Source organism: Mus musculus, chromosome 1 (assembly GCF_000001635.26).
Source record: "Mus musculus strain C57BL/6J chromosome 1, GRCm38.p6 C57BL/6J".
Lineage (NCBI taxonomy): Eukaryota > Metazoa > Chordata > Mammalia > Rodentia > Muridae > Mus > Mus musculus.
Window position 1 is genome coordinate 21,413,479 of NC_000067.6, and position 25,379 is coordinate 21,438,857.

Here is a 25,379-nt window from a genome sequence, read left to right on the forward strand (position 1 = left end):
AAGTAATCTCTCAAGCCCCACTTTTTAGTAGAGATATACAAACTGGCTTCACTTGTATATAGTCTGTTTAGTGTTCTCAGTAGAGGTTGTAAGCAGGTTGTGGTGGTTCAAATATGCTTGGCCCATGGGAAGTGGCACTATAGGGAGGTGTGGCCTTGTTAGAGGATGTGTGTCACTGTGGGATTGGGGCTTTGAGTTCTCATATAAGTGTGCAAGTCTGGCCAGAGGATCCAGAGTTTCCTTCTGGCTGACTACAGAAGACAGTCTCCTCCTGGCTGCCTGTGGATCAGGATGTAGAACTCTCCACTCCTCCAGCACCATGTCTGCCTGCACACTGCCATTCTTTCTGCGATGATGATAATGGACCAAACCTTTGAAACTGTAAGCTAGGCCTAATTAATATTTGCCTCTCAGTGGAAGAGGATGCACCTAGCCCTGCAGAGACTTGATGTGGCAAGGTAGAGGGAATACATAGGAGCTATTCTCAGAGGAGAAGGGATGGGGAATGGAGGAAGGAATTGTACTGGGGGGGGGTTAATGATGAAGATATAAAATGAATAAATAAATTAAAGGAATGAAAGAATTGCCTTAGTCATGGTGTCTCTTAAAAGCAATGAAAACTTAACTAATGCACAGGTATACCAGTTGGCTGGTTTAGAACATGTTTCCATTTCTGTCAAAAGAGTCTGTCCACCTCCTCCTCCTCCTCCTCCTCCTCCTCCTCCTCCTCCTCCTCCTCCTCTTTTTTTTTGGGGGGGGGGAGGTATCTTTGTGTATCTCTTGACATCCTGGAACTCACTATGTAGACCAGGTTAGCCTTGAGCTCATAGAGATCTGCCTACCTCTACCTCCTGGGCACTGGGATTAAAGGCAAGTGCCACCATGCCTGGCCTAAATTATTATTGTTCTCTAGCTGAGAGTTTACAGAGGATGCTCTGAAGGCTTGGTGAATTTTCTTAAGAAAGGTAGTAAAACTCAAGAAAAATCTTGTAGATCTAATAGTTAACTTGCCTTACAAGGTCTGCTTAACCTTGGTATGGTATCTAAATATGGGGACTTTGTCTTTCTGCATAAACTTTAAAACGTGAAAAGACTAAGTAAAAATGTGCTCACACACTCTATTATCCTTAAATCACTTTGTTCCAGCAACAAAAAGAGGCTCAGTTTAAATTATAACCAAATAAAATGTTAAAAAAAATCTCTGCATGTTATCACACTGTGCCTCCATTAGGAACAGTAGTTTAATTCGTCCTCAATAAAAATTTGGCCACAAGTAATTATCTTCAAAACAAAACCAAAGAATATCCTAGGGAATACATTAGCTGATTTTAAAAACATGTGCTAAATGATCCTTACAACATTCTTCTGGCAGCGCCCTTTACTGTAGAATGGCTGTCAAGAATGTCTTAATAGAGACTGGGAAACAATGAACCACTACCTCTGTTAAAATAACGGAGAAAAGAAAACATCAGCAAGATTAACAGCTCATGATGATTAAACAGCTTGTAGACTTACAAACAACATCAACAAGCACAAAGACAAGTAGAGCCTTTTCTCGGTGGAGTATTTGTATCTGAAATACAGTGAGACTTCAGAAGGACCCACAGTCTAGATTGCATTAGAGGAAGGGGCATGTGTGTCTCTTTGCACAGGTCGAGCAGAAAGAAGACTAGAAGACTGTCATGCAATCTAGGGTGACAGTGGGGTCTGATTTGCATATCCACTTTAGAAAGTTTGACAGGCCATCACTGGCTCTTTGGTGGCTGATCAGATGTGAGCTATTTAGAGGAGCTGAGTCTTCCCTAGTCACAAAGAATTTCTTGACACCCTTGTTCATATTAGAGCCAGAGATTCCAATATTGTGTTTTAAGAAGTGCTCTGCCTGCTATCTGACTTCAAACCCTTTCCTCTACACTGACATTCCCCCCTCCGGGGTCTTAACACCGATGGACACTTTCCAAGGACCTTCTTCCTCATCTTTCTGAGCTCATAGCAGCATTTAGTGCATTTGACTTCTGTCTTCTGCTCAAGCTAGTTCCCCCACGTCATCTTCCGCTACACCTCCATCTGTCTTTCAGTATCTGCCTGTCCACTTGGAGCTTTTCCCTTTTATTCTTTGAGGCCCCCTGAATGATTTCAAGCATTGGAATCTGTGTAGACCATTTTATTTATTTTTTTTACTTCCTGGGATAAGACATCAGTAAGACAGTTGTCACTCTGCTGATGGGTACCATGTTTGTCTCCATTCCTTTTGTTTTGTTTTGTTTTGTTTTGTTTTGTTTTGTTTTGTTTTGTTTTGTTTTGCTTTGCTTACTATTCCACAGATCCAGAGAGAGAGTCACTCTGCTGCTAAGCTCCACTGGCACTTTAAATTCAGTAGTTGCTTCTCTTAAGCAAAGCATACTGTGACGTTTAATATGTTAGACCCAGGGAATGGCACTATTAGAAGGTTTGGCCCTGTTAGAATTAAGAGTGGCTTTGTTGGAGTAGGTGTGGCACGGTGGGTGTGGGCTTTAAGACCCTCATTGTAGCTGCCTGGAAGCCAGTATTCTGCTAGCAGCCTCAGATGAAGATGTAGAACTCTCAGTTCCTCCTGTACCATGCTTGCCTGGATGCTGCCATGTTCCTGCCTTGATGATACTGGACTGATACTCTGAACCTATAAGCCAGCCCCGATTAAATGTTGTCTTTAGAAGAGTTGCCTTGGTCATGGTGTCTGTTCACAGTAGTAAAACCCTAACTAAGACATACACCATTCTCCATTCTTCCTATTTCTCACCCATCCTTTCCTACATTCTGTAACTTATATTCTTTTTGTTTTTGTTTTTTTGAGACAGGATTTCTCTGTATAGCCCTGGCTGTCCTGGAACTCACTTTGTAGACCAGGCTGGCCTCGAACTCAGAAATCCTGTCTCTACCTCCCAAGTGCTGGGATTAAAGGCGTGTGCCACCACCGCCCGGCGTAACTTATATTCTTTTGTTTGGTTTTAAGACACAGTTTGGCTATATAGCCCTAATTGTCTCTGAATTGATTCTCTTGAGGGCTAGGATTTCCCAGTGTGTATATGATACTTGACAAGTACTAACACTTGCGTGCATGATACATTGTGCATGTGTAAGGAAGCCAGAGGTTGGAGTTGGGGATGATCCTTGATCCTGCTACATTTTTATTGAGGCAAGGTCACTGCTTGAACTCAAGGTTCAGTGATCCAGTTGGTTTAATCAGCAGATGTGTCCTGAGTTGTGTTCCATGTTTCTGCCTTTTGAGCATAAGGATTATAGGTGGCTTGACACCCCTGCCTGGTTTTTAATATAGGTTCTTGGTTTTTAATATGCTGTGATGTTAATGTATGTATATATAAAATAAAATATTATATTTTAATATATATAACATAATATAATAAATGTATGATTATATGTATATGTATGTATATACATGTGTGTATATACATACATATAAATGTATACACACATATATTTTATGTATATAAAAGCATTATAGGTTCTTTTCAAACTTCAGAATAAAGCACTCATCAGATGAACTTGCTTCTGTATTTAAAAACTCCTCACATTTCCTACTCTTTAAAACAGTTCAGGCTCCATCTTCAGTTTTAGTGTACTTTCCTGGCTTACCCCCCTCTATTAGCACATACCCTTTCTAATGCTGCTTCTGCATTTTCTCACACTTGCAGCTCACCAGTGTTCAATATCCTTCCCCTTAAATAACCTTGCACCTACAGATCATCTAGCTTTCTTTGCTGCACCCTTCTCTGATTGCCATATCCTGTAGACTTGTAGATTTATGCAAGATCCAACTATCCTGCTCAGCATCATGAGTGACTGCAGTTTTCTTGTTGGGCCTCATGACTGTAAGCAGGGATCTGTCTCCCTTGTTAATGTTTATCCCTGTGCTTGGGGCACAGTAGTAGCTCAGCTCATATTTTTAGAGTGTAAATACCAGCTCCTTGGGAAGAAATACAAAGAGTCAGTAGTTAGACCTCTGCAAAAGAGAGAGAAGCCACTGCTAACCCTTATCTCTGCTTCTTCTTTTTCTTCTCCCTCTCCTTCTGCTCTTCTCCCCTCTCTTCTTTCTTCTTATTTTCCTCTTCCATATAATCCAGATTGACACTGAAACTGCTGTTTTTCTTCTTTAGCCTCCTGAATGCTGGAGTTGCAGGCCACCACACCTAACTTTATACTTCTTTTGTTGTTGTTGTTTTCAGATTTTTTAAAAGTTGTATTTATTATATTTATATGAGTACATTGTAGCTGTTTTCATACACACCAGAAGAGGGCATCAGATCCTATTATAGATGGTTGTGAGCCACCATGTGGTTGCTGGGGATTGAACTCAGGACCTCTGGAAGAGCAAAGAGCAGTCAGTGTTCTTAACCACTGAACCATCTCTCCAGCCCAACTTTATATTTCTTTTATTAGTCTCTCTCTCCCCCCCCCTCTCTCTCTGATAAGGCTGGATATAGGTTGCCCTATCCCTTTAAATTTCTCTAGCAGCCAGCCTGGTAGGGTAATGATGTTGGATGGATGATCTATTATGCTGCCTGAATACAGTCAGCTAAAGAATTCTTTGAGGGGCTAGAGGTGTAGTTCAATGGTAAGAGTGCTTGCTTGTTTGATTATGCACATGGCCTTGGGTTGCAGCCTGAGTATTGCAAACGAATATACAAAAAGAGAGTTTTTTTTTTTTTTTCAGTTTCCCCTCTTGATTTGATTATTTCACTTGATTCTTTAAACAGCTGGCTTGACTTGGGATATAGGAGGTTGCCTGCAGGGAAACCTAACAGGCACGGGAACTCTTGCATATAAATCTTAGGAGAAATTAGGAACATGGTAAAATTAGTAGCTTCTCTTGCAGCTTTTCACAATAATGAGCATTTGGATTGGCTTTAATTATCTCTAGTAGAAAAAACTGTTGAACAGTAATCTCATTCAGACTTTTGCTTAGTGGTCCTGGGGATCAATTCCAGGAAGTTCGAACATGTTAGGCGGGCACTCTGCCACTGAGATAATTATGTGAAAAGACCCAAACTTTCTGCATCTATAAAACCAGCTTATGCATGAACGATGGTCACTGAGGATCTCATTAAGAGGGACTCTCACGCTAGATGTAGTAATTCTGTGACAAGCACAACAGTAAGAAGCATAAGAACACCACACTGCCTCGTGAGTAAAGCATGCTCCCAAATGCATGATTCTTCAAATGATACTGCACGTTGCCTTGGTGTGTATATCTGAGCCATAACCTAGTCTAGTGCAAGTGCACGCAAATAAGCTATACAACTTCTCCCCCCACCCCCAGGCTTTAGAGCTTTATTGTAGAAAGGCAGGGAGAAAGAGAGAAGGGAGAAAGAGAGAGAGGCCGGCCATGACCACGGGGGGGGGGAGGAGAGAGAGAGAGAGAGAGAGAGAGAGAGAGAGAGAGAGAGAGGAAGAAGAAGAAGAGGAGGAGGAGGAGGAGAGGAGAGGAGAGGAGAGGAGAGGAGAGGAGAGGAGAGGAGAGGAGAGGAGAGGAGAGAGGAGAGAGCTAGAGAGGAGAGTAAGAAAGGTGAGAACTTAAAGAGTGCTATACAACTTCTTTTGCATTTTAATTGGTTATGACTCTGAGACTTTAAAATAAACATCTATTGCAGTGATAAAACTTTCAAACATTTGTTAAAACAAATATAAACCATCCATTCATTTTCTTGTGTGAATTTGCCAAATATTCATGACTTTTTAAAAAATGAGTATTATTAGTCTCTGTGTAGATATGTACACGTGTGCTCATGGAGGCCATAGGAGGGCATTAGATCTCCTGGAGCTGACCTGATAATCAGTTGTGCACCACTTAATTTGGGTGTTCAAAGCTGAATGTGGGTCCTTCGTAAGAGCAGGAAGGCTCTTAACCACAGAGACATGTCACTGGGCCCTGACTCATACTTCTATAGTGATTGTAATATCAATACAAGCATGAGATATAACTGTAACTTGACTTAAGAAACTCCTGAATGGGCTGGAGAGATGGCTCAGCAGTTAAGAGCATTGACTGCTCTTCTGAAGGTCCTGAGTTAAAATCCCAGCAACCACAAGGTGGCTCCCAACCATCCTTAGTGAGATCTGATGCCCTCTTCTGCTGTGTCTGAAGACAGCTACAGTGTACTTACATATAATAAATAGATGAATCTTTTTTTTTAAAAGAAACTCCTGAATGATCAGATTCTCTGCATGTTGGAAGACAATGTCAAGGGCATTTATTTACAGTTTTTCCTTTTGTTTCATTAATAAATCAATCATAAAATCACTGGTTCCATTAAGACAGGGTTTCTCTGTGTAGCTTTGGCTGTCCTGGAACTTTCTACGTAGACCAGGCTGGCCTCAAACTCAGAGATCTGCCTAGCTCTACCTCCTGAGTGCTGGGATTAAAGATGTGTGCCACCACTGCCTGGCCTAAACTTGTCTTTTAGGAAAAACTAAGAGTTTCTGGGATACAAAAGAGTATTTATATTAAATATTCTAACATATAAGAATTTTTGACAAGGAAAATGTCAAGGTAAAGTTGTTTAGAGATAGATAATGGTTGGTGCATGCTCAGAGTTAGTAATAAACACATAAAACACCATTTCAGGTGAGTTGAAAGATGTGAGAATGTTTGGCAGGCTTCTTAGCCAGCTGATTTTGAACTTATTTATGCAATTAATACTTCACCAGAAAAGTACCTTTGCATAAGATTTAGGGACAAATATCTGCAAATTTCTTTGCAGAAATAGTAGTATTGAGTGGTCATCAAATTATGTGTCTTACAAAAATAGTTTTATTTTAAACTGTGTGTGTGTGTGTGTGTGTGTGTGTGTGTGTGTGCACGTGCGCCCTTGCATGTGCAGTGCCATGGAGTCCAGAGGAGAGAGAGTGTCAGACCCCTTGGAGCTAGAGTGATAGGCCATTGCAAGTCGCCTGATATGCTAGGAAATGAACCTGGGTTCTCTGTAAGAATAGTATGTGCTCTTAACTGCTAAGCATTTCTTCAGTTCCTAAATCAAGTATCCTTAAGTTACGTGCTTCATGGATGAATAATTTCATGTTTAAACCCTTCAGTGTCATGGCTTTTAACTTCTTATATTATTTAATTATTTTAAATGGAACTTAGGAATGATTTCAACAACTCCAGGCAGAATCAGAAAATAGGGAAGAAAAATATCCCCCATTTATCCTCACCAAGAGCCTCAAAATACACACAGACACACAGACGGACAGACAGACACACACACACAGTAGACACCTAAATCATGAAGTTCAGCTAAAAATAAGAGCTTAGCGCAGAGGAGATGGTTCAGTAGGTAAGAACGGTTGCCCAAGCTGAGGACCAGAGTTCGGATCCCAGCAGCTAAGCTGGGTGTTTCTGTACCAGCTGTAGCTGCAACAGCAGGAGGTGGGTTGAAGGAAAGACATGAGAACTGCTGGGGTCTGTTGACCAGAGAGTCTAACAACAATGGGATGAGCTCCAGATTTAATAAGAGACCCTGTCTCAGCCGGGCGTGGTGGCGCACGCCTTTAATCCCAGCTCTCAGGAGGCAGAGGCAGGCGAATTTCTGAGTTCGAGGCCAGCCTGGTCTACAAAGTGAGTTCCAGGACAGCCAGGGCTATACAGAGACATGAAACCCTGTCTCGGAAAAAAAAAAAAAAAAAAAAGAGAGAGACCCTGTCTCACGGTAGTGATAGAGCAGGACACATGACATCTTCCCCCTGGCTTTTGTACACGTGTACTGGTGTGCACAGATTCCGTCTTACACCATACAGTTACATACAAACAACCCCCATGTACAAATAAGAACCAAGCTAGGTGTGGTGGCAAACACTTGAAATGTCAGACGTAGGGAGTTAGAAGCAGGAGGATCAGGCGTTTAAGACTAGCCTTGGCTACATAGTATGTTTGTCTTTGTGACTATTCTGAGCAACATGAGACCTCGTCCTAAAAAAAGCAAACAAAACCCAAACAAAAATACAAAATCCTAGGTTGGAGAGATAGGTCAGTGGTTAAGAACATTGGCTGTTCTTCCAGAGGTCTTGAGTTCAATTCTAAGCAACCACACAGTGACTGGCTCAAAACCATATATAATGAGAGCTGATGCCTGCTTGCAGCATGCAAGCATATAAGCAGATGGAAAATTCATATACATAAAAATACATAAGTAAATTAAAAAATATAAAATCCTGACCAGTCAACAGAAAGAAAAAAGGGAGTGGGAGTAGGGGGATGGGGAGGGACTGAGAAAGAGCTCTGAAAAACAACGGAATTCTGCAAAAGACTTTATGAACGTCAGCTGATTTCAGGAAAGGCAAAGTAAGTCTCAAACTGTTGCTAAACTGCTTAAGGCAGCAGAATAGACCAATCTCGTTCCTGGTTTTGCAGCCCACGATCCTTTTATTACAGGCTGTGAAGCAGACAGGGAGAGTTTCAGAAGGTCTGTGGAAATGCCGCAAACTGTATTAAAGATGACGGATCTGCCTCTACTAGATAAGATTTAATGCACGTGTTGCAAGTCAGATGGATTTGTGGACTAACTCTCCTAACGGAAATAGTCAATGCATGTAAAAAATCTAAAGGTGGCTTTCAGAGCAGTACTGTTCAGTTCAGCTTCCTGTGATGATAGAATGTTGCTGGCTCTTTTTTTTTTTTTTTTTTTTTTCGGTTTAATATGGTTGTCACTAGCTATGGGTGCCCATGGCCACTAAACATTTGAAGTCTGTATTGTGTAACTGAGCCAGCTGAGCAACCTGAATTTTAAATTGTCTTCTATATTTTAATTAATTCAAATTTACATATTCTTTTAAAAACAAGTAGTTACAGTATTGGACAGTGGTGTGTTGTCTTATAGTCAAGGTTTGTATGCTTGTGCAAAACATCATGACCAAGAAGCATGTTGGGGAGGGAAGGGTTTATTTAGCTTATACTTCCACTTTGCTGTTCATCACCAAGGAAGTCAGGACTGGAACTCAAGCAGGTCAGGAAGCAGGAGCTGATGTAGAGACCACGGAGGGATTTTACTTTCTGGCTTGCTTCCCCTGGCTTGCTCAGTTTTTCTTTTTCTTATAGAACCCAGGGCTACCAGCCCAGGCATGACACTACCCACAATGGGCTGGGCCCTCGCACCCTTGATCACGAATTGAGAAAATGCCTTACAGCTGGATCTCATGGAGGCATTTCCTAAAGGGAGGCTCCTTCCTCTGTGATAACTCCAGCTTGTGTCAAGTTGACACACAAAACCAGCCAGTACATGTATAGGTGCTTTGCCTGCGTGTTTTTCTGTGCTGTATATAAGTGCCTTGTGCCTGAGTGGGGAGGCTAGAAGATGGCATTGGATCCATTGCAACTGAAATTACAGTGAGCAGCTATGTGGGTACTGAGAATCAAATGGGTCCCCTGGAAGAGTAGCCAGTGTTTTTAACCTCAATGGGTAGTCCCTTTAATTGACTTAGATATATATGTAGGTCTCTGTCTCTGTCTCTGTCTCTGTCTCTGTCTCTGTCTCTGTCTCTGTCTCTCTCTCTCTCTCTCTCTCTCTCTCTCTTCTGCAAAGTTTTCCTATGTAGTCTAGGCTGACCTCAGATTCACAATCTCCCTAGGTTGTCCATGGATATATGATGACTATTTAACTGGTTGCTCAAACTGGTACCCACTGAGGAAGTCTGAAGGTACTTTCTACAGTTACAACATGATGTGAGGCATAACCTATGACCATCCAGGACTAATAGGAATCTCCCTTTTGTAGGGCAATTCACCTTTACTGCACTTAGTATCAACTGGCGATACATATCATTTAAGCATCTTCTGAAAGCACTTACATTTTCATAACATTTTATGGTTTTCTTTATCACCACAAGCATTTACTGGGAACTAATTTCTGCTTGCCCAATATTTCCCAATGAAATCACAAAGGCACATGTAACATCATGCTAAATGACCAACTTAGACTATAAGCAAGCAATTAATTGCACAGATATGAGCTGGAGTTGTTATGGGTTCTCTCTTAGCTCTTTGCCATTGTACAGGGACCAGATTAAGAGTCCCTGTGTATGAGCAATTACTTTTCAGAATGGGAAGAGTCACTGCACAGTACCTCAGGTTTCCCATAGTCAGAGCTCAGCCTTATTTCAAATAGCCTAGAGGGGTTTTCTTTTGGTACAAAATATAGAACATATATTATTGAATAAAAGGCATAAAATAATTAAGAAAAATATAGTTCTAGTTACATCAATAAACCAAATGTCTCTAAAGCGACAAATATAAGACAGTACACTCACTCTTACACAATTTATCTGGTTGCTTAGCTTTTCAAATCCCACCTACCTTTTAACATATTTCATGTTGCAGCTAGTACAGTTCCTTATGAAGAAAAAAATTACTTAGTGAGTTAAGAGGTGTGTGGGTGAACACACCAAGGGGAAATAGTTATTCCAGGAAACTTATTTGGTTGGGAAAAGAGAGAGAGAGAGAGAGAAAACCAAACAGCTCCACAGTAATTCAAAGAATCAGAGATAAGCCAGACGCACAGTTTTGTTCATGGGTTTTACCCACCTGATTGCTCGGATGACGGTTTTAAGTGGTGGGGTGAGGTCCTCCACAGAGACGTCACACTGGCATCCTTTCTCATCATACACATCATCAATGCCAAGGGCTGTGTCGGCTGCAAGAGACAAACACCACCAGCTTCTGGTTAGGACATACTGGGTTGTTTGTCTCACCCTGGAGAGATGGGGGCCCTTGCAGACTGAGCATTTAATCAGCTGATGAGGTAGAAACCCAGCCATTGATGTTGCCAAATCCTAAAAATTCATCCCTGTCCTTGATGATTTGACAGGAACATTTTCCCCCAAGTTGTTCTCCACCTGGAGGATGGTGGTGACAAATTTGTGTCGATCTGCTCATACTTTTTGCGCTGGTTGTTGAAAGCTAATAGGTGTTATTTAAATTGCAGTTGTTTAGAGTTGAGGAAACTGTCTTTGGACACTTAAATTCATTAGTCTGCCTATACAGAGCTGAGATCCCACGACACTGACCTCATTAGCTCTGTTGCTGAACCACTTACTTTATAAGCAGCAGACCGGAGAAGGTTGACTACTTATTGCTTGCTGGCCTGGCAATGGTGGGGTGGTGAGAGCGCTTGCTTAAGCAGATACAACCACAGCTAAAGGAAGAGCGGTTTGCATATGAAAATCAGTTCCGTATAAACCAATTAGATTAAGTTTTTGGTTAATTGTAACATTTGGGAATGTGCGTCTATTATTACTCCTGGCTGTTCGCAGTGTGGGAGTAAGGCACAGAAGGCTATGAAACTTCTCTAAGGACATAGGAAGACTAAAGTGATAAATCCAGAGCTGTTCTTCGGACCTCTTCCCATGTGTCCCTTTTGCCTGCTCTCTTGGCCTCTGGCTTCCCTTCTGTAGTACTATTCCTTTCATATGACTATGTGCACAGAGCGCATTGTCTTGAAGTTCCAGCTTGGAGCAGTCTAGTTACCTTGGCTGTGTGGTGCGGTACTTTATATCTTATAGGAGCTCTGGATGCGTATATATGAGGGAGCTTCTAGGAAGAGTATACAAGGGAAAGAGAAGACAGACAGGTAACACATATAAACTGACTGACTGACGGCTGAGACCGGCATCCTCTGAGCTGCACAGATACTAGCTCCTCAGAGGCAGTATCAGATCACACTCCTCAGGGCTTCCAGTGTAGAATTTTTGGGAGCATTTGTTACTCTGCTTCAAAATTGAGGCATGTGACTGCTTCGTCTCATCTGAACTCTAGTGAAAGGTATTACTCACATATATTCTGGGATCGCTGAGTGGTCTCAATGGGGGGTACGTTTCAGAAAACCATGGACATAGGAGAGGACATAGGGAGAGTAGATATAACAATTCCCATATTGATGACCTCTTGAAATGGTAGAACAGCCTTATATTAAACAGCATAGGATGCAGGGTCATTTGTTTGTAAATAAAAATGCTATTATTTGAGAACACTTTTACAGACATTAGATGTGTTTTGGTCAAATATGACATTTCTTCTATCCTAATATCAAATATCCTATTTCTTCTATCCCAATTTTTCCTTGATTCACTCACTATTCTGCCACTCCCTGCCACCTTCCAACTGCATGTTGTTTTTCCCCCATTGAGACCACTCAGCGATCCCAGAATATATGTGAGTAGAATAGACCATCTCCTGGAGCCCCTTGGGGACTGCATTCTTGATTTCCCCCTCCTGGAACAGTACATGGGAATTGTCCCAGAACAGTGCATGGGGATTGTCACAGGACAGTACATGGGGATTGTCACAATTACCACAAGGTGCAGATAGTGAAACCAGTGCTCACGGCTGACTCAAAATGGAACTGAAACTCCATCAAGTGATCAAATGACAGTGATCTCTTGGATTACTGCTGTACTTCTTCACCCCTAGCCTAGATATCAAGAAGACACATGGTCAAACTACCTTGGTGGGAAGAAATCTAGACTAAAAAGAGAGCCAGATACTAACAGTATTTATATTCAGATGTGTCTTACTGGGCAGATTTATCATACCATTTTATAACTCAAAGATTCAGGTACAAATTCAACAATCATGTCTGCTTTGTAGATTTCATTTATTTAGTGAGTGTCTGAGTGTACAGGTATGTGCCACAACATGTATGTGAAGTCCAGAGGACAAACTGTGGGAGTTGATTCTTTCATTCTGTTATGAAGGTTTTGGGGATCAAACTCGGGTGATAAGTTTGGCAGCAAGCAACCTTTATTGGTGTAGCTACCTCATCAGCCCTCATTTCTGCTGTTTTGGTAGGTTTTGTTAGAGCAAATAAACACCCAACATATGTCTGCTGGTGAGTGTGGGGCTAGGGTGCTAACTTAGATGTTATTCTCATCCTTATTCCAAAGCCCCCCAAAATGAGAAAGACAACATTATTTTGCCTCATTCATATCTTGGGATATCAAGTTTCTTTCTAATATTGTTAATAATTCATTATAACTCTTATGGTTCCTAACAACTTAGAGCCCTCTATGACTATTGAGCAGCTGGGGATGGACGATCATCAATGGAGGCTGGATCTCTGCTCTCCCCTCACGGGCTAGGCTGTGGAATTTTGGTAGATTCATGAGATTCTCAAACATATCTGGACAAAGCCTAGCCATTGTATCCAAATGTCAGTCAAATAAGGTGCTCCAAATGCCTCTTGCTTTGGACAATCTTCCCACCTTGTGCTGTTCATCTCTGGCACAGAAAAAGGAGTATAAAATACAACTGTTTTCATTTGTGCAATGCTTTTCTGTTTTTTTCTTTTCTCCTTAACATTCCTTCTCTTCCCTCCCTCCCTCCCTCCCTCCCTCCCTCCCTCCCTCCCTCCCTCCCTCCCTCCCTCCCTTCCTTCCCTCCCTCCCTCCCTCCTGCCCTCCTGCCCTCCCTTTCTTTTTTGGTGTTCTGTGTTTTGTTATTGGTGGGCCAGGACCTTGATCATACCAGGTGGGCATTCCGTCTCTGAACTGTATCCTTAGTCCCATTTCTTATTAATTTGATAATTAGTATTGATATATTCTGAAGTTGTTACCCTCCATTTAGATTTAGAAAAACCTAGAATAAACATTTGGGAAAAAAAAAATCTCACAGGGCAGCGGTGGTACACGCTTTTACTCTCAGCATTTGGGAGGCAGAGGCAGAGGCAGGCCTCTGTGAGTTCCAGGTCAGTCTGGAGTACACCGTGAGTTCCAGAACAGCCAGAAAAATGCTGCCTGGAAAAAACAAAATTCAATCCAAACCAAATCACTCATTAAAATTGGCATTGGTAGTAAAAACATAACTCGGAACAAGTTTTTATAGCTATTAAAACTTAAGATCGGGCCAGGGAAGATGGCAACGGTGTTGTGAGTAGCTGAGTGTGTATCTTGAGAACTCGTACAGAATCCCAGTGCTCCCACTGAGAGGTAAGGGGTAGAGACAGGAGAATCCCTAGAAGTTACCATGCCAGACGGCCGGACACACAGTGTAATAGTACCCACAAAGCTTGATTTGAAAAACCTGCAAAATACAAACAATATCAATATGTCTATCATACTTAGGATACTTAATTGTGGGACTCATAGTTCAGGGTTGACACCTGTGGCTGTCCTCTGACTTCTACATGCACCAGCACCACTTTTGGGTATGTGGATTCACACACACACACACACACACACACACACACACACACACACACACACACACTTATCAGTTCCTTAAGAAATTAAAAGATGTTTTTCCTAACTCCTAAAATTGACATAGTTTGGGGAAAGGAAAGTTAGAGAATGAACTAAGGTTTCGCTGGCCACTTACAACATATAGCTTTTGACATACAGAGCATTCAAAAAACAAAGGTGAGTTTAGAATGAAGGAAATAATTTCTTTTTTCAAAGATTCAAAATGTCAAAGCAACCAGGATTGTGGTACATTTTTTACAGTAAGAGTGTGAGAGATCCCAGTGTACATATAGAAAGGAAACATACAAAAGCCATCTGTCACTGGGCCACAGGGAACACACATTGAAATAGCCACCATTAATGGTAGTGACGACCAATTTGTTACAGTCTGTCATGAGTCACGGTATATTCTCCAAAGATTCCTTCCTCTGCCGCTTATTGGGTTAAAGTTGCTCTCTCACCCACTAGCATCTCACAGCACCTTAAATATCTTCCTAAATTTAGAAGGTTCACGTTAGACATGTGCTAAGCCAAGGATAATGTCTTTGATCTGAGTAGAGTTCAGAGTGACATATTGGGCCCTGGAGCAGTAACATAATCCTATTTCTCTATGTCCTTGGCTTGGCCCCTTTTTCAGTCCTGTGCTAGCTGCTTCGAAGTTACCAACAGATTGGCTGGGTCCCTTAGGCACAAACAAATAGCCAACCCAGGAAACAGATCATATAATGTTTGGCCTAGACTTATCTCTTTTCAAATACTAATTTTAACTCTACCTTTCTCCCATAATAACATTAACACATGCTTGTTAAAACTTATCCTTTATCAATTTCATTCTTTGCCTGACCACATAATATTGGTATGCGTTAGGGAGTGTGATGGTTTGTATATCCTTGGACCAGGGAGTGGCACCATCTGAAGGTGTGGCCTTGTTGGAATAGGTGTGACCTGGTTGGAAAGGGTGTGTCACTGTGGGTGTGGGTATAAGATCCTCACCCTAGTTGCCTGGAAGTCAGTCTTCCACTGGCAGCCTTTGGACGAAGACATAGAACTCTCACCATCTCCTGCACCATGCCTGCCTGGATACTGCCATGCTCCCACCTTGATGATAATGGACTGAACCTCTCAACCTGTAAGCCAGCCCCAATTAAATGTTGTTTTTTTATAAGACTTGCCTTGGTCATGGTGTCTGTTCACAGCAGTAAAACCCTAACTAAGACAGGGAGGTACAACATGACGTTTTTGGTCTCCGTTATTGAGTCAACATCTTGTTATGTTGCATACCTACATGTGAGTTCTTGATCTTCCTGCCTAAACCATGCACACCAGAGCCAGCACGATATGATTTTGTATTCATGTACATGATGGAACATGATCAAATCAGAGAATTCAGCATCATCACCTGAAGCTTTCCACCTCTTCCCTCCCTCCCTCCCTCCCTCCCTCCCTCCCTCCCTCCCTCCCTCCCTCCCTCCCTCCCTCCCCCCCTCTCTCTCCAGGTTTCTCTGTGTAGCCCTTGCTGTCTGTGAGCTCAGAGATTTGCTACCACTGTCTAGCTTACATTTTCCCCCCAGAACTATTTTTTTAAATCAACTACTGATGGCATACAAAAGAATAAAAGTACACCTAATTTAAATAATCAGTGCTTTGTGAAATGATAATATACACTGCATCACAATGTTAAGCCTAACTGTCAAGATGCACCTCTTCGGTGTTTCAAAGAGAAGTTAGGGCACCAACAAAATTAGAGCTCACAGTTTGGGCTCATTTGGATGGTAAAAGATGATTTTGTAGTTATATTGGCAGGGTGTGATGATGAAAAATTCATCCATTAGACAGTATAGTGTATAGTAAAAAAAATATAACCAGAAGGGAAAGAATGGGGTGGATTTGATTAAAAAAATTATACACATGTACAGAATTCTTAAATGACAAGAAGTTAAGAAAAGACAGGTGTATATTTGAGTTAATGCCTGAAAAGAAATGATGTCATGGGTTGGTGTGGTAGGCAGAGGTTGCTGCCAGGCTTGATGACCTGAGTTCGATTCCTGGAACCCACATGGTAGAAAGAGAGAATGACTCTTACAAGTTGTCCTCTGACCTTTACACACATGCCATGGCAGCTGTGCAATGTCCTCCATAAAACAAATATAAGAATAAATGTGGTGGAAATGTAAATAAATGTCTGAAAGTAAATGACATCCATCAAATTGCAAAACAAATCTTTCTTATTACCCCCTTCCTTCCTTCCTTCCTTCCTTCCTTCCTTCCTTCCTTCCTTCCTTCCTTCCTTCCTCCCTCCCTCCCTCCCTCCCTCCCTTCTTTCTTTCTTTCTTTCTTTCTTTTCTTTCTCTTTCTTTCTTTCTTTCTTTCTTTCTTTCTTTCTTTCTTTCTTTCTTTTTTCTTTTTGAGAAAGGGTGTCTCTGTGTAACAGCCCTGGCTGTTCTGGGACTTGCTTTGAAGACCAGGTCGGCCTTAAAAGAGATTCACATGCCTAGACACGTGCCACTATGCCAAGTCTTGCAACAGATTTCGTTGAGGAGTAATTTTTTATTTTTTAAATTTTAATTTTTATTATATATATTTTTATTTATACTTCAAATGTTATCCCCTTTCCTGGTTTCCCCTCTGAAAGCCTCCTATCCTCCCCACCCCCATTCACTAACCCCCCCACTCCCACTTCCTGGCCCTGGCATTCCCCTACAGGGGTCATAGAGCCTTACAGGACCAAGGGCCTCTCCTCCTATTGATGACTGACAAGGGCATCCTTTGCTACATATGCAGCTCGAGCCATGAGTCCCTCCATGTGTACTCTTTGGTTGGTGCTTTAGTCCCTGGGAGCTCAGGGGGTACTGGCTGGTTCATATTGTTGTTCCTCCTATGGGGCTGCAAACCCCTTCAGCTCCTTGGGACTTTTCTCTAGTTCCTCTATTGGGGACCCTGTGCTCAGTCCAATGGTTGGCTGAGAGCATCCACCTCTGTACTTGTCAGGCACTGGTAGAGCCCCTCAGAAGGCAGCTATATCAGGCTCCTCTCAGCAAGCACTTGCTGGCATCCACTATAGTGTCTGGGTTTGGTGACTGTTTATGTGATAGATCCCCATGTGGGGCAGTCTCTGGATGGCCTTTCCTTCAGTCTCTGCTCCACACTTTGTCTCTGTAACTCCTCCCATGGGTATTTTGTTCCCCCTTTTAAGAATGACCGAAGTATCCACACTTTTGTCTTCCTTCTTCTTGAGCTTCTTGGGTATTCTGAGCTTTTTGGCTAATATCCACTTATCAGTGAGTGTACACCATGTGAGGACTAATTTTTAAAAACACTGGTTTATGAAAACATTTCAAAACATTAAATTAAATGTTCATTGTGATGAGTAATTTGGAGACAGGCTAAGTTCTGTGCTCTGTACAAATTAAAGGCTTTATGCTTTACTACAGGCGAAGTTCAATATTCTAATTGTCTTAGAAAAAAAAATACACTTCACAATTTAAACAGAACTTACAGTACTACAGTTTGTAGACTATCTTTCCATCTTCTTTCCTCCCTCTCTCTCTTCCCCCTCCCTTCCCTTCCTCCCTCCCTCCCTTCCTCCCTCCCTCCCATTTTCTTCCCTTTCTGTTCTTAGACTATGTTTCATATATTCTCCTATGTCCTTGAACTTGCTATTGTAGATGAATATGACCTTAACTTTCTCATCTCTTGCTTTTATCTCCCTAATAACCTCTAGGATTAAAGGCATGAGCTACAGTATCTGGGTTATGTAGTGCTGGGGATAGAACCCAGGGTTTCCTGTGTGCCAAGAATGTACTGAGTGGACATCTCCAGCCTCCACAAACCTTTCTTGAAAAAAAAAAAAGAGACAGATCTGGATGTTCAAAATGTAAAAAAAAAATTTTTTTGTGTGCATCAAGTTGTAGCAATTGTTTTTGCTATCCAATAAAGAAAAAAGAAAGAAAGGAAGAAAGAGAGAAAGAAAGAAAGAAAGGAAGGAAGGAAGGAAGGAAGGAAGGAAGGAAGGAAGGAAGGAGGGAAGAAAAGGCAGTAATTCAGCAAAACTACCCTGGAAGTAATTATTCTAGACTTTGAACAACAGAGATTACACTGTTAGTAAACACTGAAGAACAACCCAGAACACAGCACCCTGAGCAGCAGGAGTGACAGATGACAGAACAATCATGGCAGCTGTGGAATGTGGGTGTCGGAGTATGCCAGTCTATCTCAGCCATAGCTTGTCCATCACAGGCTACAACAACTGCCGGCCTCAGACCCATGTCAATGTGGGTACTCTTGAATACGCAGGTCACAGAGAACTATTTAAGAACATTTCCCTCTTCCACCTCAGTAGTGCCCTGGGCATCACAGTAATCCTTAGAAAACGGGAAACCCAGATGCTCCAGATTTTGCTATAGCTCCCACTTAAATAGAATTTGAAGTCCATGTTTAAGCAGTAAGTCAAATATAATTTTGCATGACAACAGGTAGATTTTATGTAAGACTTGCATTTAATGTTTATGTCCCATCCAGAAGAATATAATTCTTATTTTATTTATAATTTCTTGATTATACAGGATATGGGAAGTAATGTCAACATCTTATTAGTAAGCAGTTCCAGCTTTGTTTTCTGTAGATGTGTCAAAAATATCCAACTTGATAGGGACTGACATAGTATGTCCATTGATCATATAACATGAGCATACCTGTGTAAGAAGGAGTTCATCTGGCCTATAACCTGGCTTCCAGTAGTTACACCAAATTTTGCTACACCTTATTTGCAGTAAGCCTCCACGTTCAATGTCACGTACTGTAGGCATGAATAACTATCAACTCTAACACTTCACAGTTCCATATACTTCCTCAACATTTTGTAGAGTTGTATTCAACCCTATACAGAAGGTACAACAGGGTTAAGTCTCCAAATCATTGATGCTGTCCTGGTGCTTTGTACCAAGAGTTTCTCTCATGGTCCATCTGGGATTTCATGCAGGCATAATCTCCATCTCAGCTCTGGTCTTAACTATCTCCCTGTAATCCTTGGGTTACAGAGCCTTAATAGTATCCATAGTCACTAGATCGAGCCCTGAATCACCAGAACTCATTCGTCCCATCTAGTGTTAGCACTCTACCTGTTAGAGAATAACGTCTTCCCATTTTTCTTCCCTGCATTTTAAATTAAATCATAAAGTATAAGAAAAAAATTTGCTTCAAAACCTTTGAGGCAAATCTTATTAAAATTTGGCATATTCTGCTCTAATCACATTTCTTCTGCATCAGCTGGTGCTTTCTGTCAAAGTCAATTTCTTAACAGATTGAAATTAAGCATCTCTGGTTGCCATGTAAGAGAAATTTCTTCTGAGGGCTCCGGCTTTACCTTATTGTTTTATGGTCTTTCCATCCCATGCTCTAGATATACCAGATGACCCAGTTCTGCCAGGTGCTGCATAGACGTCACCTATGGATACTCTTCAAGGTGTGCTGTACACATACCCTCCATCATCTCTTTTTTCCCCCCTTTCTTACTTGGCTGATGGTTTCTGCATGCTTGATTTCCAGTGGAAAGATTGTAAAGTGCATGGGCAGGGAATGCTCAAATGAGGTGAACCTCAGAATAAGCAGAAGAAACTGTTTAAGGTTTGGCACACATGCAACTTGTGCCACTTGGAAAACTGTAATTGTGTTTTGCAATCTAGCAGTTATTTTTATTTTCAGTTGTCCTAAGCAAACAGCATGGGGTGTGGAGAGAATGTGCTGCAAGTTCAGAGCCTCAGATACAGAGCTGCAGTGGCAAGCCCTTCAGGCACCTGCTACCCCTAGGAAATACACTGGGGATTCATGGAATGGATTAACCATGTTCTTCCTTTACTGGCTACACATACTTCTTGCTGGGTGGTTTTTGTCTTTGCATTGTGTAGTTTCTGGGTGAACTAAGACTTAGCACATATCAGGTAAGTGCTCTACCATTGCAACTACGCCCTTAGTGTAGTGATTACTACATCATATTATTTCTAGTTGTTTAGAAGTCCTTTTATTTAATACATAGTGAGCTTCATGACAGCAGGACTTCTTATCCATTTAGCTGATTTCTTGATATTATTCTTATGGTTTCATCATCTATTGTGCTTATCTCTCTCTCTCTCTCTCTCTCTCTCTCTCTCTCTCTCTCTATCCATCTATCATCTTCCTAACTACCTAACTACTTATCTACCATCTTCCTATTTACATTCATGATTAAGTAAACCCCAAAACCCTGATATGAGAGTAAATAGCTTATATGCAGAGTTAGGAAATCATCTCATTGAGTTTCTATAGAGTAAGACAGTGACAAGGAAACTGCAACTGTGACTATACATTCATAAAATTTAAAGACTAAAAAAAAATCCACTATTGAAAAAAATTTGAAAGAGAAGAGAAATTATTTTATTTGAAAATAAGTCCAATTACTCTTATATACAGAATATATTACTTTCAAAATCAAATAACCTTTTGAGTTTTTAAAGAATAACTTTAATTAAAGCTCTGCCTTTAACATTTTGAACAGCATGTATGAATCTTTACATACATGCATATATATGTCCAAAGCAGATATACCATACTTGGCAAATGTAAGCACAATAGAACACTACCGATTCATGGAGTTGGCATTACCTACAGTATGTGTTGCCTAGTTTATAGTTTAGGGCTATAAACTTCTTAATGCAAACGAAAAACTTAGAACTCAGGATAAACAGCACAGTACTGAAGACAATAAAATGAAGCAACACATCTAAACATAAGAGAAAATGCAGTTTACCTTTCTCTCCCCCCACCCCCCCCAAATCTAGAATTTTCTGTGAATGCCCCTCTCAAATGTACAAAGGAATTTTTAGATTAAGGAAAAATATGGTTAGCAGCTGGCTAGACTTATTTTTTTTAACTTGTTCTATAGTACTTTTCAGATTTTTTGAGTTCTATCCATACAAAGAAATGCATTTTATATTGTGATCTAACACACACACACACACACACACACACACACACTCACACTCAGAGAGAGAGAGAAAGAGAGAGAGAGAGAGATTAGTGAGACAAGGTGACAGAATGAATATACATATCTAGTCCTGTTCCCTCTGAGAACTCACAAAGACACAGTGATGAGATAATTAAAAAAGATAAACTATAAAAAGAGAGCATTTGAGAAAAGGCAGCAGAAACATAGTTTTGGAGGTGGGAAGCAGATGGAGAAGCTAGGTAACTAAGTCGCTGACACCAGAAAGAGAACCCTGGATCAGCCCACAACAGGAAAAATGGAGGGGCCAAGGTTTACACTTCAGAGAGCTCAAGGCTCTCAGGACTTGGCAGCCCTGGGCTCTTCTAGATGCAAGAACAAATGGGAACTTGTTAACACGAGAAAGACTGAATATAATCAGCACTACACTTGGCCTCACAGTCCTCTCATACTCTGTGCTCGCCCATGGATAGGATCAGCTGTTTTAAGTTTCTACTTCTTTGACTTCATGGCAGTGATGGGTGGGCTTTAATCTGGAACCCTGAGTTTAAATAAACCCCTGTCTACCCTACATTTCATGTGTCAGAACATTTTAAACATAGCTGCAGATGAAACTAAAACACTGTTGTAGCGATGACAGCACAGGCTATAGCCATTGTGTAGGGGCTTGGATAAGTAAGTGATCCCTGGCAAAACTAAGCTGAAGATACTAATATAATGAACATGCTAGGGGCTGGAGAGATGGCTCGGAGGTTAAGAGCACTGACTGCTCTTCCAAAGGTCCTGAGTTCTATTCCCAGCAACCACATAATGGCTCACAACCATCTGTAATGGGATCTGATGCCCTCTTCTGCTGTGTCTGAAGACAGTGATGGTATACTCACATAAAATAAATAAATCTAAAAAAAGTGGAAGATTAAAACAAGAACATGCTAAATTTTGACACATTAAAATGATTGTAATTTGTATTAGAAGCATGGGAGTGTCCCAAGAAGGGAACAAAGAGCAAAAAACAGCTAAATTGTCGTTGGCAAGAGGAAAATAATGCTCGGACTGATTGGGACAACAGAGATGTAAATGTCATAAGAAACCTGTGGGTAGGATGGGACAGATAAGAAAGAATGCCATCATATTTCCTTGTGAAGGGCTCATAGCATTTGACTTTTTCTTTATCTTACTGGTTTATTTTACTTATTTCTAAGAATTTGAGAGATAACACTGTTGTGATTCATTGCTCACAACATAGTGTTTTGGGTGGTTAGGTCTGGCTAATTGGCAAATTGTTAGGTCACTTGGGATAACTCTCTAGACAGGAGTGGCCACACCTTTCATCCTATCTGTTCCTAAGATGCCAATCTCCTACTCTGGAATCGTCCTAATCTAGGATACTACAATAAAGTTCCAAAATCACTGCCTGCACCTTATCTAGTGCCTTCACTAATCTATTAAGCTTTGAGACCCTTCCCCGCTACGCTCAGAGGTCCCTTTCCTCCAAGGTCAGAACATGTAAGAATTTCCTTTAGTTCTGCAGGTTGCTGGTGGCTCTCTTATTCCATCGTCTCCTGTGTGTCACTAAAAATCAGATTGCCTAAAACCTAAGACGTGGGAAGAATCTTTGTCCCTTAAAACACAAGTATAATTATCATTCTGTGGTGAGAGCACATAACGCCCAATTTCCCCGTGGCTGGATACATAGACTGTTTTGATAATTGGCTATTTTGAATAATATTGCAATAAGCAGAGGAATCAGGTAACTTCTCACATACTGACTTCATTTCCCAGCCTTCTATTTTTAGTTAAAAATGTCGATTGATTGATTGATTGATTAATTGATTGACTGTGCTAGAATGTTTGCCCACTTGTGTGCATATGCACCACCTCTATGTCTGGTACTTGTGCAAAAGGGCATCAGACGCTCTAGAACTGGACTGACAGGTGGCCTGAAGCTGCCACATGGATGCTACAAACTGGACCTGGGTTCTCTGCAAGAACAGCGAGTGCTCCTAATGGCTGAGCCATCTCTCCATCCTCTATTTTTAATTTTTAAGGTGACGTTCATACTGGTTTCCATAGTGGCTGTGATAATTTTCGTTCCCACCACAGCATTGTTTGCTTTTCTTTACTTTCTCATTGATACTTGCTATCTTTTGTCCTTTTGATACCAGCCAGGCGGACAGGAGAGAGGTGCTACCTGACAGTGGTTCTGATTTGCATTTCATTGATTAGTAGTGATGCTACTTCTTATTGTGTTTGTTCTCAGGCTGGCTAATTAGCAACATCCAGAATTACTAATTTACACTAATGAGTGTAAGTACTAATTTACACGGCCCTATTATGTAAGAAGCTGCTGCATTTGAGTACTTTCTTTTAAAGATCAAAGATGCCATTGGTGAATAATTCATACATTCTCAGCACCTTAAATTATGTTAATTATGATATGAGTTTCTCTAAAATCCTCTATTAAAGATTGTCAATTAACATTACTGGCTAGTAGAAATGCTGGCAAAATTTCATGGAATAGTTCTTGACACTTAATTAAAGGAGTCTTTTTGCTTTGAGGGATGATATGAGGCACTAGAGAGTTTTCAAAAACAATTAATATAGTCTGTACCATAAACCTGCTGATCACAGCATGATAATAGCTTAGCCACTGCCAATAAGGGAAAAGAGAAAAACAGAAAAAGCATTTTTCTTTAAAATTGTACTGTATTTTTTATTTATACTTTTTACACATCTTTAAAAATTATTTCAGGGGCTACAGAGATGGCTAAACAGTTAAACGTTAGGAGTGCTTGTTGCTCTTCCAAAGGACCAGAGTTTGGGTTCCTTTACCCACATTGGGTGGCTTAACCTACCTGTAACTCTAGCTTCAGACCATCTAGTGTTTAGCTTCTTCAGGTATTAACTGCCTGTGCATGCATACACAAACGAACAAATAGAAATCTTTTTTTTTTTTTTTTTGTTTGTTTGTTTGTTTGTTTTCCCCGAGATAGGGTTTCTCTGTATAGCCTTGGCTGTCCTGGAGCTCACTTTGTAGACCAGGCTGGCCTCAAACTTGAAAATCCACCTGCCTCTGCCTCCCGAGTGCTGGGATTAAAGGCGTGCGCCACCATGCCCAGCTACAAATATAAATCTTTAATAAAAGGAAAAACTATTGAAACTTAAACCAAGGCAGGAGTTCCATTAAGAAGTTGAAACCCCTCTGATTCCTATCTATTGCACCCAGTAATGACAGTTTTAGTTATAATACAGCCTTTGTTTCAGGGTATATTGCACTTGTCTGTGGTCCCCAAAGACAGTTTTTAATCAATAGGTTTAGTTAATTGGATCCAAAAGTAATACTTAATCAGTTACTTGTTCATAATCTGTTGATTATTCACTCATTTAAACTAAATATTTTCTTTCTGATTACATTTACTGAGTTATTATTTTTGAGACATCTCATAAAGCTTAGGCTAAGCTGGAACTCCATACATATCAAAGGATGACATTGAATTTCTGTTTTCTTCTTCTTCTTTTTTTTTCTTTTTCTTTCACTTTTTTGTTTGATTTTTGTTTTTTGTTTTTTTCGAGACACAGTTTCTCTGTGTAGCCTGGCTGTCCTAGAACTTATTTTGTAGACCAGGCTGGCCTCGAACTCAAAAACCTGCCTGCCTCTGCCTCCCAAATGCTGGGATTAAAGGCGTGCACCACCACTGCCTGGCTGACCTTGAATTTCTGATTCTCCTGCCTCTACCTCCTGAGTGCTAAGATCACAAGCATGCAACACCATACCTGGTTTATGCAATGCTGGGGAATTGAACCTGGGCTCATGCATGCTTGGTAAGTGTTCTACCAACTGAGCTGCATTCTCAGCCACCAAATAAATATTTCTAAGTAGCCATTATGTGTTATGTATTGTGTTGTCAAATTGTAAGGCAAGGCATCTCTCCCAAAGCAATTATCTATGCCATCTTTAATAAAGTTCCTGAGGTGTAGTCATAGCGTGAGATATAATAAGGACAATGCCATTCTTTCTGCCTTTCTATGAATTATTCAGTGTGAGGACCTTAAACTTTCCATTTCCCCTGACAGGGACTTCGTCAAGTACTGGAAGAAGGAAAAAAGGAAGACATTCAAATTAATAATACTAAAACTTCAATTCTTCAACATCAATGTAGAAATTGGTAGTAGGCAATTATTA

At 40.9% G+C, this 25,379-nt stretch overlaps 1 protein-coding gene across 4 annotated transcripts in view; it reads right to left on the reverse strand.

Moving 5' to 3' along the window:
* The window catches only part of Kcnq5 (potassium voltage-gated channel, subfamily Q, member 5), a 564,252-nt gene that overhangs the window by 15,080 nt on the left and 523,793 nt on the right, over positions 1–25,379 (reverse strand). For all 4 annotated transcript variants that reach the window (NM_001310477.1, XM_011238368.1, NM_023872.3 and 1 more), the window contains one exon: positions 10,571–10,679. In NM_001310477.1, the coding sequence (NP_001297406.1) occupies positions 10,571–10,679 (109 nt within the window). The remainder of the gene's footprint in view (positions 1–10,570; positions 10,680–25,379) is intronic.